The sequence below is a fragment of the Eubalaena glacialis genome, chromosome 14 (genome assembly GCF_028564815.1).
Source record: "Eubalaena glacialis isolate mEubGla1 chromosome 14, mEubGla1.1.hap2.+ XY, whole genome shotgun sequence".
NCBI classification, from domain to species: Eukaryota; Metazoa; Chordata; class Mammalia; order Artiodactyla; family Balaenidae; genus Eubalaena; species Eubalaena glacialis.
Window position 1 is genome coordinate 59750001 of NC_083729.1, and position 19919 is coordinate 59769919.

The 19919-nt window shown below is 43.5% G+C and overlaps 1 protein-coding gene across 1 annotated transcript in view; it reads left to right on the forward strand.

Annotated features, from left to right (window-relative positions):
- The window catches only part of ANTXR1 (ANTXR cell adhesion molecule 1), a 241491-nt gene that overhangs the window by 122855 nt on the left and 98717 nt on the right, over nt 1-19919 (forward strand). The window contains exon 13 of the mRNA XM_061210663.1: nt 17771-17866. Coding sequence (XP_061066646.1) covers nt 17771-17866 — 96 coding nt within the window. The remainder of the gene's footprint in view (nt 1-17770; nt 17867-19919) is intronic.

Below are 19919 nucleotides of genomic sequence, written 5' to 3' on the forward strand. Positions count from 1 at the left end.
CATAGTCATTACTCAGTAGATAGCTGGTGATTGAATGAGTGAATGAATGGACTCAATCAAGGGTCACACTGAGCCCATGATTGTACCTGCTGGTAGGAGAGGAAGGGAGCCAGAATGAGGTAGGATTAGAATAGGGGCACCCAGCTGGTTGGAGGGTAGGCCTCCAAAGAGGATGACCACCAATCCAATATGCATATCCAAGGAACATGGGGAGCTTAAGCATGAATTAAGAGGACCAAATCTGCCAGATGAGAGACCACAACCAGTGAACCAGGCAGGGCAAAAGTCAAAGGCCTCTTTAGAGCAGCGCTAACTCCACAAGAGCAGACCTGGAGAAGGGGGTCTAGAAATAGCCCACTCAACTGGATCAAGATTCAGGACAGGCGCTGGCCCCTGAGAGTCTATAGCACAAGGCTGGAAGGCAAGCAGAACCATAGAGACTGATATGGAATCTAAGTAACTACATTTGCTAAAAGTCCAAGGAACACAAAGATATAATACATGAGAAACAGACAAGTACTCCAAGGATTTGCAATTTAACGTGATAAGTTCTTTAATCGAGAAACGAACAACGCCTAGTGATACCAGGAAGCAGAGTGTCTGGGGAATCAAAGAAGGATTCACAAGAGAGATAATAACTGAACTGGGCCAGGAAGAAAGAGTAGGGATTTACTCAGGGTATGGCCTGGGTAAAGGCGTGTTTGAGGCCAGTGGGGCTGTGATTGGTTGGGGTGGGGTATTAGGAGAGAAAGTAGAGACAAAACAATTGGGACCAGTTGGAAAGCCTTCCTTAGCTGCCATATTTTGGAGTTGCTTTAATATTTAATTTAAATATAATACAGGATGCAGTTTTGATGTTGAATTCCAGTATCTCCTCATTCAGGAAATAAACATCTTTCATCTTCAAAAAAAGAACCTAGATAACTAGAGAAAAGCTGTGACATGGGGAACACTGGCATGCCCTGAGTTCACCCTGGAATACCAGAAACTTAGGCTATGGCAGCTCAAATAATCTGGATGCTGCCAGCCAAGGCTGAGGTTGCACAGACAGCCTTGATCATGGCTAGCTCAGAAGGGAATGTGCTAGAGCCCACAGATGAATGCTACAGTGGCTGCAGCTAAGAGGCTTCGGACAGAGGGCAGGGACCACCTTCCAACACTGTCTACAGAGTTCTGTTCTAGGCGACTTCCTGGGGGTCCATTTTCTAAGTCAGTTCAATTCTGTTACTAATTGCTTTGAAGTAACTTAGGAAAATGCAAATCCAGCCTATGTTTATAGTCATATAAGTATCTAGGTAAACAGACAGTTGGCATGACTGCCCTTGCCAAAATTTCTTGAATTTCACCAGCCTAGTAGGGAATGAATCCAGTAGCCTGTGCTGAGTGTCAATCTCGCCTTCCAACATAATAAAAAATTATTGCTCACTCTCCAGAGAAAGTAAAAATCAGAGAAGACTTTTTTCTTCTATTTCTTTTCCAAGGTAAACAAAATAGTCCATCAATCAAAATAGGTAGCTATCTTTGGAGTAGCTAATTCATACCAGCAGCAATAAGCATGTGGGCCTCTTCATTAAGGAAAGAAGCGTAGAGAAGCAGTTGCTGGTGGTAAACGGGGCCAAAGATCAGGACTAATGTGTATTGAAATAGTACTGTGGGCAAAGCGATAGGGACTCAAAAAAGAACAGCCTTGCTTGCCCTCCAGCAGCCTACAACGTAGTTACCAAGGCAGAATACATATTCCAAGAGGTAAATATATATATTTGGGGGTGCAAAAGGCAAATATCACAGGGCACCCAGAAATTCTTCGTCTATTCCAAAGACTCGTGAGCCTCCACCCAGGCTTGTGCATAAGTAAATTGACACAAGCACTACACACTTTGGGGAGAGTCCAATTAATGGGCTTAGTGGGTTACTTCTCAGTTACGCTAAGAAGGCATTCACCTCTTCCTGCAAAAAGGAGCTGGACAAATCATTTTAGAAATTCAAGGATAACATGTAGGCAGCTCATTATTTACTCAGCCCAAAAACTCTGTCCCTTAAGACAAAAACTCTGTCTTTCCCCCAATAAGACCCTCCCCAAACTGTTTCTCAATTACAGGAAACAACCCTTGGAGAAGACAAGTCCCTTCCAAACAACCAGTGTAGAAGGGCAGGACCAGGGCCCGCACCCTGACATTCCCTATAGATTTCTTCACGCTAACAGCATTCCACTTCCTGTCCAACTCACTCCCACACCCATCTCTCTCCTTCCTCATTCAACCACCGTCTCTTCACAGACGGTGAAGAACTCTTTTTTTTTTTTTTTTTTTAATGCACAACGTGAAAGTTGCTAGTTAAGTTTTTTGTTTTTTGTTTTTTTTTTAATTTTTATTTATTTATTTATTTATGGCTGTGTTGGGTCTTCGTTTCTGTGCGAGGGCCTTCTCTAGTTGCGGCAAGTGGGGGCCACTCTTCATCGCGGTGCGCGGGCCTCTCACTATCGCGGCCTCTTATTGCGGAGCACAGGCTCCAGACGCGCAGGCTCAGTAGTTGTGGCTCACGGGCCCAGTTGCTCCGTGGCATGTGGGATCTTCCCAGACCAGGGCTCGAACCCGTGTGCCCCGCATTGGCAGGCAGATTCTCAACCACTGCGCCACCATGGAAGTCCCGGTGAAGAATTCTTATCCCGGAAGAATAAGGGGAGACTAGATTGGAGGTGAAATAGGAGACTGACCTTGCATAGAGTTTGAATGACAGAAAATGGAGCCTGGGCTATGAAAAGCCATTCAAAGGAAGCACAAAGCAATATTTTTCGAAGACTTTGGGATCAGATCAATGTGGCAAAAATCCCAGCCCTTAAATAGCTGGCAGAGGTCCTAGTACACAGTAGATACCCAATTTTAGTTTCCTTGCGCTGATGTTGTAGGCTCTCTAAGAATCAGTGCAGTGACATGGTTTCCAAAGAGACTCTGACTTCTGGTTGAATTAACAGAAGTATGGTATCTGAGACTAAGGAAGTGATGGAACCTTTCAACTTGGTGAAGGTAAAATCTCCTTTCAAGTATTATATTAAATAGTAAGGATACTTCAAAGGAAAACCTTGAAAAACTGAATATGTGAAAAAAGATTACCAAATATGGTAGATCAGATAGAATAATAGAATTGAGACTCTTTAGCCTGAAGACATGAAGAAAGACTTGATGGCCATTTTTATTTGAAGGGCTGTCCTGAGGTGCATCTGCTTTTATTACACAATAAAATACAACATCTACACAGATCTAAATAAAAATAAATAATAAATAATATAAAGTAATAAATATACAATAAAAATAAAATAATAAATATGAAAATACAATATCTATACAGAGCTAAGGAGTAGAATAGGCTGTTAGACAGTTTGTGCTTCAGTTTTTTAAAAGGTCCTTCTAATTGGATGCTACAAACAGGTGGGAATGAGCTCCCTGTTGTATTCAAGTTGTATTCAAGTCCAGGCAACTAGACAAGTTGGCAGAATTACATAAAGGCCATTCATGCATCAGATAGGCAATTGGACTGGAAAAGCTTTCAGACTCCTTCCAACGCTGAGAGTCTGAAACTCTAGAACTAAAAGTAAGCTAGTGAAAGAGTAAGGAAAACATTAGCAGTCCTATACAGTGTAACAAATGAGTTTGGCTTTTATATTTTGAAAATAAATATGAGAGCTTCTTGTTGGTGACACTGGAGACTGTAGTTCAAACTAGCCAACACCCCCCTAATACAAATGAGATTATATTTCAGACTAGAGTGAACTTAAAGCTCCTCCCAAGAACAATTTGTGTTCAGATAACCTCAAACACACCCTCTCATTTACAGGCAATTGATATACTAGTCACAAATCATTCTCATCTATTTATTAGGTAGTCTCAGTAGAGCCGTACGTAATTCAAGGTCTTTTTTTACAATATCCTAGTATTTTTTTTATTATTATTAACAAGATGACCTGTGGTTTCTTGTATGGTCATTAGAAAGGAGGGCAAAAGACCACAGGAACATCAGAATGCCAAACTCAGATGTCATGCTGTTTATGAACTGAAATAAAAATAGTTCGGCAGCACCTCTATTTTGATAACGCTTGTATGCATAAAAACCTTTTCAAATATGTTTTGGAGGATTGAGCTGATTTGTTTTTCTTGGATATTTGAGGAATTGGCTTTCAATACTTTTATCTCAAAGCATTTTAAAGGACATTTGCCCTAAGTTTGAAATTTCCTTGTTTTGAGAGTAAATGAGGGGATTAAAAAGGATTTTTTTGAATCTGTGCTTCAGGAAACTCTGAGATAAGCACATAATAAGATGGTAATATTTATTTTTAGAAATAAAAGTTAAACCCAAATACTAATCCATAACCAAGATAAATATAAAGGACCAAACTCAGCAGTTAAAAAACACAAGCTTGATAGACTGGATGCTCAGATATCAAACAACCAAACTTCTTTGAATATAAAATAAGAATTCCCAGTCTCTGAATAAGAACCTGAGAGAAAGTACTTGCCCTCAGTATACGAGCTTTAGTGAAATGACCAGTATGTGCATTTATGCCTGCTCTTGGGTCATTGGGGCTATTCCAAAGGGTTGAGTCTTTTGGGTTGAGCATTCTGGATTCACAAATCCAGTCGTGCAAGGCACAATTGCAGGAAGACGTGCACAGTTTAAAGAGGGTCCAAAAGTGTGTGCATGTGGAGAGAAAGAGAAAGGGGTGGAGGTGCTGGGGCAGGAAGAGAGGGAGGACAGATTAATAATTTGGGAAATACAACCAAATCGCAGAGAAAGCCTGAGAGCATCTTCTGTCTGCCAACCCTAAAATAATGCCAGCTCTTTAAATGATCCAAATTTGGCAAAAATCAGTGAACTAGGCTATCACAGAACTGGAGGAGACAGCAACCAAACCCAGGCCACATTGTCCTGGTTGGGAGATTTCAGTCAACAGTGCATCAAATCACAAGCTCTCTCCGGGTCCTTACACATTTCTTCTGATCAGGATATTATTGGGGATGTGATTTACATTGTTTGCACTCCCAAAGAGCAGACAAACTCTTTCCTCTGCTCCCTACAGAATGACAAAGTCCCACCAGGGTATATGAGCGCCATTCCTTTTGCAAAGCAGCCAACTTCTCACCTGTTCATTAGGGCAGCAAGGAAATTCAAAGGTCAGTGATTTAATCTACAGCTCCCCAAAATAAGAGTCTGTGCCACAAGCAATACATAACTAGCGTTCCTTTGTTGTAACTGTGGTTACTAGAACAGATGTTAGTTTAGCCAGTGCCCAAAGCAGTGGGCTTAATATTTTGTTTCATTTATTTAAAAAATTAAAAAGCACTTGAATAATTGGCAGCTAAAATATTCCTGGGTTTCTTTTACGTACCATCCAGCATCGGGAAAACTGCTTCATTTGCAGGCCAAGGAAGCATGAAAGGTACAGCTAAGGCAATTTTATTTTATCTGCATTGCCCAAATTCATGGACTTAGAAAAGGTAGCTTAAAAGCTCAAGGCTTTAAAGATTGTATGTAAAAGGTGCAGACTCACCGAAATAAATATCTGCCAAAGGCTGTTCATGATAGAGTCCAATCTGGCAACCTCGGTTGACCTTTAGCTGCCGGCCTTAAAATTCGTGAATGCAAATTTTAGATCCCTAACAGATTAAAATATTTGATGATGAGCCAGTATTTGTATTCCATAATTCCTCACTCTAAATAAAGGTATGTTCATCCTTACTCTGTGCCTTTGATCAAATTTCACTTTTCTCCTGGAATGCCCTCTCCTCTCCACCTACCCAAATTTCACCATGGCTACAAGGCCTGCCAAGTGCTGCCTGGACCTGCCCCAGGTTGCCTCACTGATCTTGGCAAGCCTCCTGAACTCCCTCTGCGCTAAGCTCAAGCACTGTGGTTTATAACATCATTTAGAGATTAACTGCACATAATGCGTGCTGCTCTTGAGCAAACTCTGTGAATCAGTCCTGACTTTCTAACTGGACGGTGATAACATCTTCCAGGATTGTAGGCTGACTTTGTTCATCTTTCTGTGTCTCCTACTGATGATCATGTGTCAGAAACTCAGTAGAAAATGATTTTTTGGTTTCCTGATACCCTATTATGCAGGTTAGAGACATTGTTTTAAGGACTAGATCATCACGGTCACCAGTAGTAAGCGTCTATCTCTGGACAGTGCCACCCAATCATAAACATGGCTTCCACCTTTCCAAGTTCATAATCTAAAGCAACAGCTAACAGTATAGAGAAGGTATGCCTGCTTACAGATAATAGATAATAATGATGCTGACTAACATATGAAGTATGATCAATAAGACCAATTGAGCACATGCATTAAATAAATAGTTACATTAAAGGCAAGTAGACAAGTCCCTGTAGCTAATGGAACAAAAAATGAAAAAGAGAAATTAGTCTTTCGCTTCCAGTGTCATAGTATTTGAACATTACTAAGTAACTTTCTCTGTAATCCTATTTCAACAGCCCACTCACAGGAACTAAGGCATTCTGAGTACTTATGAGTTACATCTTGTCTGCATTATTCTCTAAAAACTGGTTTTGATTAACAAGCTCTATGCATTTTATGGAAAAGAAAGTGCTGAATGAATCCAAGACCTACTTATTATCACCCTCACCATTGCGAGTGACTTGAAGTGTCTCTACTGGGTCAGGGTGACAAGAGGATGCTGGAAAATCTTGATACAGAGTGTCCTGCCATGATAAGGACCTCAAAGCTTGAGTGTGTAGGAGTGTGGCGTCAATCTTCCCCTTCACTGCGTACTAATGATGGCTTATCTAAGTCCTTCTGGTATTATTTTTATAAGGCAAAAAGTAATAAGATGTATAGCAAACTAGAATTGACACATCCAAATTATTACTGCTCCTTCAAAATATTTACCTTGGAAAGCTGTATACTTAAGAACGCTGTCAAAATTTCAGCTATCTTCTGCACTCCTGCTGTGAAATTGCCGTGACTTTGAAGGCACAGTATTTGAATATCCTCAGTCGGGGAATTAGGGAAACATCATCATCATTTGATATCAAAACAACTCCAAAAGTTGTGGGAACCAGGTCTGGTGAATGGTGGGTTATCAAGCTGGGAACCTCACTGATAAAAAACAAAGCATGACTTAGAAGATATCAGATTTACTTTCTGTGGCCTATAAATTAGTTTCAGAAACACTTCCAAGGGAGGTGTTTCAGAATTCCTTTGAGCACTGGTTGAATCATTGGAGAGTCTCCAGCATCCAAAGCCACCAGTTTGGAGGGAATTAGATTCATTTGGGTGTGGGAGTGCTACTATATTCACTACATGTACAGCCTCATTACTTTATAGCCCTGTTTTTGAAAAAGACTTCCACAAGGGCTTAGGTAATTCTCACCTAATATGTTTTCTATACTGCCTACTTCGTGGGTTAAGGAATCCAGTATCCTCAGTGCCTATCACTTTTATTGCCATTTCTAGCCCAGATTACCTCTCAGGTAGCAAGAATAAATCATCATATTTGATTATGTTTTACCCTCATTAATGTTTCATCAACTTTAATGGAAGCTATTAAATTTGCCATTGGAAAACTCACTTGGATTTCCCTTTCCTTGACATTGCAATGGCAACCTGAGGGCCTGTGGTTTCCCAAATATGTAACCTGGGACCACCTACCAACACCATAGCTCAGTCACAGTTGCAAGAGGTTGTTCACAGGAATCAAATTTATTTACCTGAACCAAGTCTGGACACATCACCAAGAACATGGCTTGGGCATAGAAGCAAGGGAAGAATGGAAAGGAAAGTCACAGTTATTGAAGGAGGCCTGGGCCAGGATCTTTACGTACCTTATCCTATGTAACAGCAGATCAATCCTGGGAAGTAGGAGTTATCTCAATTTCATATATGTTGAGAAAAGGAAGTTTAAGAGAGAGGTTGGGTAAGTTGCCTGAAGTCCACATATCAATTAGTGGAAGAATTAGGACTTAAATTTAAATTTTACTGAGTCCAGATATTGAGTTATTTGTAGTGAGGTGGATGGACCTAGAGTCTGTCATACAGAGTGAAGTAAGTCAGAAAGAGAAAAACAAATACCGTATGCTAACACAGATATATGGAATCTAAAAAGAAAGGTTCTGAAGAACCTAGGGGCAGGACGGGAATAAAGACACAGACCTACTAGAGAATGGACTCGAGGACACGGGGAGGGGGAAGGGTAAGCTGGGACGAAGTGAGAGAGTGGCATGGACGTATATACACTACCAAATGTAAAATAGATAGCTAGTGGGAAGCAGCTGCATAGCACAGGGAGATCAGCTCAGTGCTTTGTGACCACCTAGAGGGGTGGGATAGGGAGGGTGGGAGGGAGACGCAAGAGGGAGGAGATATGGGGATATATGTATATGTATGGCTGATTCACTTTGTTATACAGCAGAAACTAACACACCATTGTAAAGCAATTATACTCCAATAAAGATGTTAAAAAACAAAAACAAAAACAAAATTTTACTGAGTCCAAAGCCCAAGCTCTTTGCAGCGAGGCTGGTGAGCTATTTCCAGTGACGGGACCATGGAGGGGGTGGTGAGCAGCCTGGGGCAACATTGGCACCTGTGCCATTTCTGCCCCCCACAAGCTGTGGAAGGCATTAATCTGCCAAACCGTCATTTCCCTCAGTCTAATAAATATTTGAGGGACAAGTCCTTTTATGTTTGAAACATTGTATTACATCTCAAAGTCACAAAGATGAGTAAAGTCAAATATATGTCCTCCAGGGGTTTATAGTTCAGTGAGAGACACATAATGATATAATATCTATAATATACAGGAGAGGCTAAGATAGAGATATAAGATAAAATGAGAGCCCAAACTCAGAGCTCAGTGGTAGCATTTGCTTGTCTGTGTTCCCCACGCAACTACAAGGTGTATGATTAGAGAGACCATGTCCATCTTTACGCCAGTGCTTGTAGAGGGCCTGGCACATAGTAGGTGTTCAATAAACATGTAAGGTATAAATGCACCGGGTGGTGCCTGAGCTAAGACTTGAAAGATGAAAAACAGTTGCCCAAGCAATAAAGGGAAGAAAGGGTGTTTCAGGGAGAAGAACATGAGAGAGCAGTGAGGTGTATACAGGGAACTACACGTGGTTGAGTTTCGTCAAAGCACAAAGTGTAAGGAAGGAGGTGGTGAGAGAGGAGGTTGGAGGAAAGAGAGGCTTAGTTGTGAAGGGCCTTGAGCTAAGGACTCTTGGACTGAGGGATCCATAAATGGATTCTGGGGATTTGATGGACCCCCCCCCCTCCAAAATTATAATCAAAATTAGTGAGCTTGTGTACAAATGTGAATGTGTACTTTTCTGAGGAAGGGGTGTATCACTTTCATCAAATTCTCCAGTGTTAAGAATTCTGGACAATGAAGAGATGTTGAAGAGTTCGTGGGTGGGCAGAGATGTCATAATAACATTTTAGGTCGATGACTCTAGATGCAGTGGTAGAGGATGGAATTTGGCTAACAAGGATGGTGGTGGAGGAACCAGTGAAGCGATAACTACAACTGACCAGAAAAAAAAAAGTAGTAAGATTCTAAACTTAATCAAGTATTGGAGAAGGAGTAGGCAAAGGCAGATTCAAGAAGTCCTTAGGTGGTCAAAGGAGCAGATGTGCTGATAGGAAGGTATGACCCTCAGGTAGGGGAGAGAGGGAGAAAAAGAAAACTGAGATGGACTTCCAGATCTCCCACTTGGATTGATAGGTCGTACCATTGAATGAGGGGAAGAGAACGAACAGGTTCGAAGGGGAAAACAGTGAGTTCAGTTGGAACTGTTGAGTTTGCCGTGTCAGTAGGACCTACCAGACAGTGGAATGACCCTGACTATGACCCTGAAGCATAAGGAGAGATCTAGGCTAGAGATAAAGAGTTGAGTCATCAATATCTAGATGAGAATTTAAATTATGAAAGGAAAGGAGACAGCCCATGTTTAGAAAGTTTTAGAAAGAGTTTTAGAAAGAAAAACAGCAAGGGACCAAAAATGCATCCATGGGTCTTACAACATGGTTAGCATATTGAATGCCACCGAATTGTATACTACAAATGGTTAAAATGGCAAATGTTATGTGTATATATATTTTACCATAATTTTTTAAAGGGAAAGAAAAGTAGACCCTCAGGCACAATAAAAAGTATATACCTTTCTTAAAAAAATGGATCCATGTGGCATGCTGACATTTAAGGGACTGCATACAAGGAAAAGCCCATGAGGAGGTGGGCAAGGAATAATCAGAGATAGGAGGAAGGAGGCTGAGGAGAACACTGCCACAGATGCCAGGGCAATAGAATTCCAAGAAAATGCAGGGTGGGATGGGCGGAGAAGTTAGATAATGGCTAAAGTTACTTCCAGAAATAACAGTCAGAATATATAAGCTCTGGGAGAGAGAGAGAGAATTTTGGTCTCTGGGCTTGCCCATCCAGAACTTCTCAGCAGCAATAAAATGACTTAAATTTCATCTTTCGAAATAAAACTTGCCTGTACTCTGCCAGTTTTGTCTGGGCAGGAAACAGAGCTCATACCAGCTGCTGAGGATGGTTCGAAATTCCACTTCAGAGCACTGGAATGTGACACCTCCCAAGTGGCAGCCTCTGCCCAGGGAGGGAGCAAAGCTGCCTGGAGTGGAGGGTGAGGGGTGCAGCAGGGGGTCCAGAGCCCTCCAGCCTCCCTCGGAGGAACTGACACTCCTCTGCCTGCTCACAGGTTCTCCCATCTGAGCAGGAAAAGTCAGCATGTCCCTGGTCCCTTAATCTCTGTCTGCACATCTCCCTCTCACCCAGATGGCCTCTTGGGTATTTAGAACAAGCAAGTGGCCATGAGATCACAAGGTCATGGACCAGAACTGCCCCTAGTGGAAGGAGGACCTCTTTCCCTTGAGTGCTTTTCGACAGTGCCTCAAAGACAATCTCACTCAATACCAGAGAAAGAGGGACAGGGCCATGGATGGAGGCAGGAGAGGAAGAAGGACCACTGGGTAGCCTCACGTCATAGCAAAGCCTCCTCGTCGCGTCCTGGAGTGCCCTGTGGCATCATCACTTACCAACTGAAACCAGGGAAACAACCTTGCCAGCTTTTAAAAATATCTAATGGATCATCAGCTGTTTTCCTGTCATATTTTTGGCAGAGTTTGGCTAATGGCCCTTCAATGTGGCAGAATAAACCTGCTAATTCATTCTTCAGGTTAAATGTTTAAAAGAGAGCCTCATCTAACCATGTGAAAGAATCTGAGTATCTTCAGTAACTCAGTGGTGGCGCTCAGAATCCACAAAACCTAGCCTAGATCCTAGAACTGCAGCAAACCCACCACCCATCAGGGAGGGCTCTCCTTAGCCCTTTGTTAGCAATTCCTGTACACTGTTTTCAAAATGTAATTGTTACAGTTACCAGGGTCCATCCTGGGGGAAGTTAAAATAAGAGATATTGGAGGGATCACTGTCCTGGGGGCAATAATGCATGTGAACAAATAGAAATGAGACCCGCAAACCATATATGGAAACCTCAGTATTGCCTTTGTTGTTGCGGACTGGAGACTAAGGCTGAGTGTGGCAGCAAATGGGCTGGAAACTAAAGCCCAGGATGAAATAGCTTTGCCAGCCTCGTCGCGGGCATGGGGCCTGTCCAGGGAAGACGCACAGCCAGGGGCAGAGTTACGGGAATGCTGTGCTCTGGCCTTGTTTACTGAATGAGTAAAGGGGAAGAAAGGCCTGGAGTTTTACACACAGTGCCCTCAACATGGAAGGATACACAGGAGTGGGGAAGGATGCTCCCTCCTTAACTGAGACGGTTTTCCAGGCAGAACTGAAGACACTTCATTGGCTACATAATAACCCCATGCCTGAATGACAAGGAAGAATCCCAGTTCAAACCCAGCTTGGAGATGGGGGATTCCACCAAGTTTCTTTAACTTGAGCTTCCCCCAGTTTCCCATCATTCCTCTCAGTTTGACCCTCCTCCCTTTACCCTGGCCAGCAAGCAGCTAAGGCCTATACAGAAGTCTCTGAAGCCAAGGGGAACAACAGGCAGGGGCCCACTGGGGGCCTTGCCCCCGTTGTGGGGACAGTTTTTTTTTTTTCCTTTTCTTTCTGTTTTTTTAAAGATAAAATGTTCAGAGCCAAAAAAAAGAAAAAAAACCACCGTAAAAAAACCAAGACAGGAAGCAGCAGCGATGCCTGATGCTCTGTTGCCCAGAGGCCTCCCTCTCTCCTGTCACACAAGATCCCTCACCCCCATGCCGTGCGTCAGAAATCCAAAATTACTAGAAACCTACCATGTGAGAGATGCTTTCATTATTCAAGTTTCCAAATCTATACTCTTGAAAACAATGCCTCCTCATCTTAAAAGATCCCCTCATTTGGTGAGCCAGGGACAAAGGCATTTTAAAAAGCCATGATGCAGGGATTTGCCTTGCAAGCCAGGCAGCCTTCAGGGAAATTTATCCTAACAAGGAATGACCAGAGGAAGGAGCGGCCCAAGCATCCTGCCCTCGTGTTTAATATTCTGTGTCTGCATGCTCCACCGCAGGCCTCTGTGAGCATCTTACACCTCAGCACTCATAGGAAAAAAGTCAGTCTCTCATGCAGCTGCCTTATGTTTAGTCTTTCAAGTATAGATATTTCTTAAGCGAATTTTTAATAAATCTGACATTAGAGTGTAATGATGAAGTAGAAGGGGGCAAGGTTCTAAAATCAGACTGTGAAGGTTCAATTCCCGGTTTTGCAACATTAAAATTGAGGACATATAAATATGTCCATAAGTGGTACGGGAAGGGTCTGGATAAGTTACATACCTTCACTGAGTCTCCTTGTTCGTTACCTTCAAAAAGGGGATAACAGTTCCTGCAACAAGGCATTGTTTTCAAGAGTATAGATTTGGAAACGTGAATAATGAAAGCATCTCTCACGTGGTAGGTTTCTAGTAATTTTGGATTTCTGACGCACGGCATGGGGGTGAGGGATCTTGTGTGACAGGAGAGAGGGAGACCTCTGGGCAACAGAGCATCAGGCATCGCTGCTGCTTTAACAAGTCTCGTTTAATTAAATGAGCTCATGCATAGGTAGCACTTTGCATAGTGCCAGGAATGTAGATAGCACACAATAACAGTCGCTATCGTTAGTAAAATTAGTACGAAGGCATCCGTGAAAATGCAAGAGTTTCAGAAGGAGTGACCCTGTAAAATGTCATCCTAAAAGACTGGAAGGAACTGCAGGAGCCTTCCACCTGGGCCTTCGACCTCCAGTCTTCCCCTCCTCAGGTCCATACTCTATGCATTGAAAGCATTTACTTCCCAGGAGACAAGTCCGAACACAGTCCCCCCAGGTTGAAGCCACTCAGGCTCAAGATAGAAGCCATGCCCCTCAGCTTGGGCTCCAACAGTGGGGACCCTGCCTCCTTCACCCCTACACCATGCACTTTGTGTTTGCCTTCTGTGCAGGAATGCCAAGCTCTCCTTCGCCCTGAGGGCGAGCATCCAGTGTCACCTCCTCTGTGAAGTGCTGGTTCCAGACACTTAGTTCTTAGTGCTTGCTGAGGGCAGTAACCTGCTGGTTGAACTTGTAGGCTGTGGAACCAAATGGCCCAACTTTGTTAAAAATGTAGTTTATTGAAATATAGTTGATTTACAATGTTAATTTCTGCTATACAGCAAAGTGATTCAGTTATATACATATATACATTCTTTTTCATATTCTTCCCCATTATGGTTTATCACAGGATATTGACTATAGTTCCCTGTGCTATATAGTAGGACCTTATTGTTTATCCATTCTCTATACAATAGTTTGCATCTGCTAATCCTAAACTCCCAATCCATCCCTCCCTCCGCCTTGGCAACCACAAGTCTGTTCTCTGTCTGTGAGTCTGTTTCTGTTTCGTAGATAGGTTCATTTGTGCCATATTTTAGATTCCACATGTAAGTGATATCATATGGTATTTGTCTTTCTCCGTCTGACTTACTTTGCTTAGTATGATAATCTCTAGGTCCATCTATGTTGCTGCAAATGTCATTATTTCATTCTTTATTATGGCTGAGTAGTATCCCATTGTATATATGTACCATATCTTCTTTATCCATTCATCTGTCAGTGGACATTTAGGTTGCTTCCGTGTCTTACCAAATGGCCCAGCTTTAAATTCTGGTTTCTCCCTGTGACCTTGGGCAAGCTGCTTCTTCTGTCCTTACCTCAGTATTTTTATCTGTAAGATAGGAAAAAAACAATATTATTGAATTCATAAGGTTGTTAATATTAAGTGAACTAACATATGGAAAGCATGTTAGTACATATTTAGAAAGGACAGTCCCTGGCACATAGTAAGTGTTCAATAAATATGAGCTATACTGATAACAAGTATTATTATCATCACTATCATTATTACTATTGCACCAGAATGTAAGCTTTAAGACTCGAGAGACTGTTTGCTTTTTTCATTGCCTGGCACATAAAAGGTGCTGCATGAAACTCACAGATATAGAGAACAAACTAGTGGTTACCAGTGGCGGGTGGGAGGTTGGGGGGGGCAACAGAGGGGTAGGGGGAGCGGGAGGTGCAAACTGTTGGGTGTAAGATAGACTCAAGGATGTACAGTACACCACGGGGAATAGAGCGCATATTTTGTTATAACTGCAAATGGAAAGTAACCTTTAAAATTGTATTAAAATTTTTTAAATTTTTTAAATAAAATAAAAACTATCCAAAAATAAATTAATTAATTAAAGGTGCTGCGTGTACAGCTGTTGAATAACACACAGGCCCCTGAGTGTGGGTAACGGTTGATACATATCGCTCAGCAGACCATGAGCACCTTGGTTCTGTCTAATCCATCCTTACCGCTGAGGTCTGCTCCGTGGGCACTGGACGGACCCTCAGTAAACGTTTGCTGAAGGAATCCATGAATGAGCCTCCTCCGAGGTTGCATGCACGTGTTACCCACTTGTAGAACATTAGCTTCATGTCTAAGTTTGTCAAAAATTCATGCCCTTTGTCTGACGGTGACTCTTTTGCCCTGGGTGTTTGTATATAACTGTGCTGGAAGATCTTGAAAACCAGGCAGTGCATTGGGGGGCTTTACTGGGGGCTGCGTCCAGAGCAAGGGTCAGTCCCTCCAAGAGCTCCTGCCCCACTGCGTTTCCACTCCCCCAGCGTCCCCAATGCACCTTGCCCCTGCTGAGCCCCACGCTGTCCTCCTTCGCTACGGAAGGGAGGACGGGGAAGAGGCAGACCAAGCCTGGTCAGAGACAAGCCGGATGAAGCTTTGTCTGAATCCAGGAAATCTCCTTCCAGAGCTGAAGCTTCCTCTCTCCCCTTGTGGTCCCGGTCCTCCACCTCCCCCCACCCCACTTCACAGGAAAACTGCTTCTTTTTTCCAGAGGGAATTAAAATAATTTTCCCCACAATATATCAGCCTTTCTGCTTCAGTTCCTCTCTCTAGAGTGAAAATAAAATCAGGAGAGGGGAGATTGCATATAATGGGAATAAATGCAGTCCGCAGTCTTTACTAAATTATAACAATACTGAAAGACCACTGTTTTATAAGCCTTGCAGTAACCAAACCACTTATTATTCCGACTGCAAACAGATTTATGGTCTGAAATGGCCACCATGTTTGCTGGCCGTGAGGAAACAAAGGGAGGATGAGTTACAGCTCAGCGTCTGACATGATAGCTTCCATCCCACTTGTCCAGCCATGTCTGCTTACATCTTACAGCTCATTTTCTCCTCACATCAGTGCAATGAGGCAGGTGAGGTTCAGTATCTCCATTTTATGGGCATGGAACGTAGAGACTGAAAGATCAAGAGGGCTGTCCTTGACTAACAGTAAGTTTGGAAAACACACGGGATTTCTTTGTATCTTCAAGGAGAACATCACTCTCTGCCGTAGCTCATGCATAAATGTTGTGGGTCCAGGAGCATCCTCTGGCTGCTGTGCCCTCTCCCCACCCACTGCCCAGACCTGCACCTGCACTTGTGAGGTGCAGCTCCCTCGGGGACAATCTGGCATTCCCAAGCCTTGGCTTGGTGGGAGCCGAGTGTTTAGTTCCCTGGCTTTTGGGTCAAAGACGTTCCAGGGAGTAAAAGCTGCCTTTAAACAGCTTCCAGTAGCCCCCACTGAGCACTCAGAGTAGGGATGAGTCACGCCCCAGCTCTGCCATTAACCTGCTGTATAGCCTCGGACAGGCCATCCAACCTCCCCCTCTGTAAATGGTTGGGGAGAGGGCAGCTTTGAAAGTCTGATCATGCTGTGAACAGTCTCCCATGAAGACACATGCTCTGAAGATCATGAGTGTTGTTTCGGGAGGGTCACACCTTCCATCCACTTGAGCCCATCTGTGTACCCCATAGGTCCACTGATCCTGGGTGAGAACCCCAGGGCCACGTGAGCCCTGATACCGTAGGGAGGAGCCCCAAGTGCAGATTTTTAAAATACAACTTCAATAGTTTATTTTCTCATTGTGCAATCTTAAAAAAAGAAAAAGAAAAGCAAAGACAGGGTTTTTTTTAATTACCATAAATCCACTACCAGCAAAATCACCATTAATATTTGAGTAAATATCCCTCAGTCTCTCTCTCACTCTTGGCAAACATAAGTCCACTCATTATATCAGGGCTGTTCTCTCAGGTCATTTAAATATTAGTTGTAAACATAATGTCTACAGAGTAATTGGTGGTTCTACCATGTATTATTAACTATTCCTTAATTGTTAAACATGTAGGTTGCTTTCCTTTATCATCATCATCATCATCATCATCATCATCATCTGTGCAAACATATCTGATTTTGAGGTGGGGGAGCTAAAAGTAGAATTGCCAGCTTTATTCAGAAGGGGTACCTATGACAATTAATACCTGTGACAACTTGCCCCTCACCCCCAGCTCCAAAGGTTGTACCCACTTACACTCCCGATAGCTGGGAAGAAGGGGCGGTGGAGGGGACTTAAATCTGCTCCCTTGAACCAGCAGCCCCAGAATACTGACACCGAGGGAGTGGGATCTCTGTTGATGAAAGTTAGTAATCATGTCAGGCCACGGCAACTGTCTGTTTTGGGGACTGGCCTAGGCATGTTTGGAAGTGGGCATGATTTGCCTTGGGTTCCCGCCTCATTGGGCCCGACAGCAGCATTGACTCAGTCACCGCACCCCTCCCCTCCCAGGGTCAGCAGAAGCTGCCTCACTCTCTACTCCCTGGAATCCCTCTACCCTTTATCACATCCCATCAGTGGGCTCTAGACTTTGCCTCGTGAATCTCTTACACGCACCTATGAGAAACAGGCTCAGGGGAGCAGGCTGAGTTCTGAGAATTGTCCCAAGTCCAGCCCAAGGGGTGGTGGGAACAGCAGATCCAGGGAGTGGGAGGCTGTCACCAGGCACAGGGTGATGGTCCGGAGGCAGATGGGCAGTGGTAGGCCATCTCAGTGCCCAGCTGCACAGGCAGCCATCTCCTCTGTCTCCTGCAGGATTGGTCCTTCAGGATGTTGTTCAAAGAGAAGAACGGGGCCTCCCTGAAAAGACAAACCCACTTCTCATGAGAATTGACTACATAGAGTGTGTTGCCCAGAACGTTGGGCAGAGTTTCAACCATTTACTTGGCAAACGGTGCGCTTCTCTGGGCCTTAAATCTGCATAGTGGGGATGGGAGTGCGGGGAGGGGGAGACCACAGGTATTGCCTTGCCCCCCAAGCTCACATGCTGGTTGCACACACAGCCGGCCCCACTGCTGACCGCCCTCTCTCTCGGCCCCGCAGTCCGATGGCTCCATACTGGCAATCGCCCTGCTGATCCTGTTCCTGCTTCTGGCCCTGGCTCTCCTCTGGTGGTTCTGGCCCCTCTGCTGCACCGTGGTAAGTGCCCCAAGCTTCTCCCCAGGCCTCAGACCTCAGGCCGCTCAAAGCAAAGAATGACACAGGTTCACAGGACCATGAGTAGGTAGAGGGCTACAAGAAGCTGTGTAAATAATTAACAGTAAGTCTAGCGTCTTTTGTACAATTTTTACAAAATTGGCAAAAACTAACATGATCAATAAAATCATGAGTCATTAGGAGTCAGTACGCGTTTGCCAATGGACACACCATTTTGGGCGGAGCAGCTGGAGGGGCTGCTCTGGGTGCAGTGCCTAGGAAGGGTCAGCAGAATACTGTAAATGATGAGTGTTACTTGACATGTAATAAATACACATGCATGTGTGTGTGTGGCACATGTGCACGTGTGCACACACACGCACACACACTTGTTGAGCTGCACCAGCTGATACTCTTCCAAAGCCACCTTGGTCTTAGCAACTAGTCAGCCCATCTGAGAAAGTGCCTCAGGCCTCTTTATTTTTAACAGTAAAGAGTGGCACCTACCTTTATTTTATTCTTTTAGCTACCATTTATAGGACACACCTATATGTGCCCAGCACAAGATCAATAAGGACCTCCTCCCCATCATCGTCACCTGGAACCACCACATAGCTCTGGCCAGCATCTCCCCAAATAGCGCAGGGCCTGGAATAAGCCGCCATCACTTGCCGTGCCCAAATGATATGTGCTTGTCTATCAGTTTCTATTCCCTGGCCCCCAGACCAGGAAAAGACCAAACAAAGTAATATCAAAATGAAAAAAAATATATTAGCTCTTGCAAGTCTAGTTCTAGCACATGCCCTGACTTCATGCACAATCAGAGCATGCGCTGTAAAGCCAGGTGCGTTTGAAGTGAGCGCTGCTCCACTGCCACAGCTTCTTCCATTCCCTGCATCTCAGTTCTTCCATGGCAGGCCCAGCAGAGGAAAATAGATGGTGAGAATCTCCAGGCTAGAGCTTGTCTTCACTTTATCTCTGGAAATCCAGCATTTAGCATACAGTGCAAGGCGACTCAAATCTGTGTGTAGGACAGAAACCGAAGCCTCATAGAACGCTAGACTTGAACAAAAGGGGGAAATGGTTTCAAACAACACTTTAAAGAGATGATAAATGGATGAATGCAAAACTCAGTCAGGATGTGGATCCATGTGGCAAGGATTCTGGAAAGAAAGAGGCTTTTGCACCAACAGAAGCCTCTGGTTTTGAGGGGAAAAGATGACTTGTAGCAGACAAGAATGGGAGGGACCCTGGTGGGAGGGACAGGTGCAAGTCTCAGGTCAATTAGTGTAATCCAGGCTGGAGTGATTTCACCAAGATTTTAAGCAGTCTTAAGCACAGCAGCCCCAGAGTTAAATGTTTAAATACTTAAGGCTGCATGACCATTTTATTTTTAAGGTTTAAAAAAAAAACTGAGGCAGCCAGACTGCTTTCTATGGTGATTCAAAAGCAACCACATCTTCAAGTCTGGAATTCTCGGGGGAAGAAAACTTTCAGAGGGCTCTTAAAGAAGAGGGTGGCTGGGAGTGTTGGTGGTGGCAGCCTGAGGTGAACACTGGGGCTTCTGTTGTAGTAGGCATCACCCTTTGTTCACTTAGTCCCTTTGATTATTAAAAACAGTTACCTCTGGGGGGGGACAGCTAGGAACAATACAACAGCCAAGCATTACTCCACCATTTACTGGTTGTGTGATCTTGGGCAAGTTACTTAACCTCTCTGTGCCCCAGTTTCCTCATTTATATGATGAGGACAATGAGAGCTCTGACCTCATAGGTAGATGGTGAAAATTAAAGGATTATCTATATAGGAATATCTATATATCTGCTTAAGATTGTTCCTTGTATTATTATTAATAATAATTACTATCATTAATATTTTAAAATATTTACTATAATAGGAATATATAACTGTACTGTATGGCATTCAATTTATATTAGTGAGAAGTGTCTCTTTTTTCCAGTTTTATTGAAATAGAATTGACAGATTGCATTTTATAAGTTTATGGTATACAACTTAATGATTTGGTACATGTATATATTGCAAAAAGTTTACCATA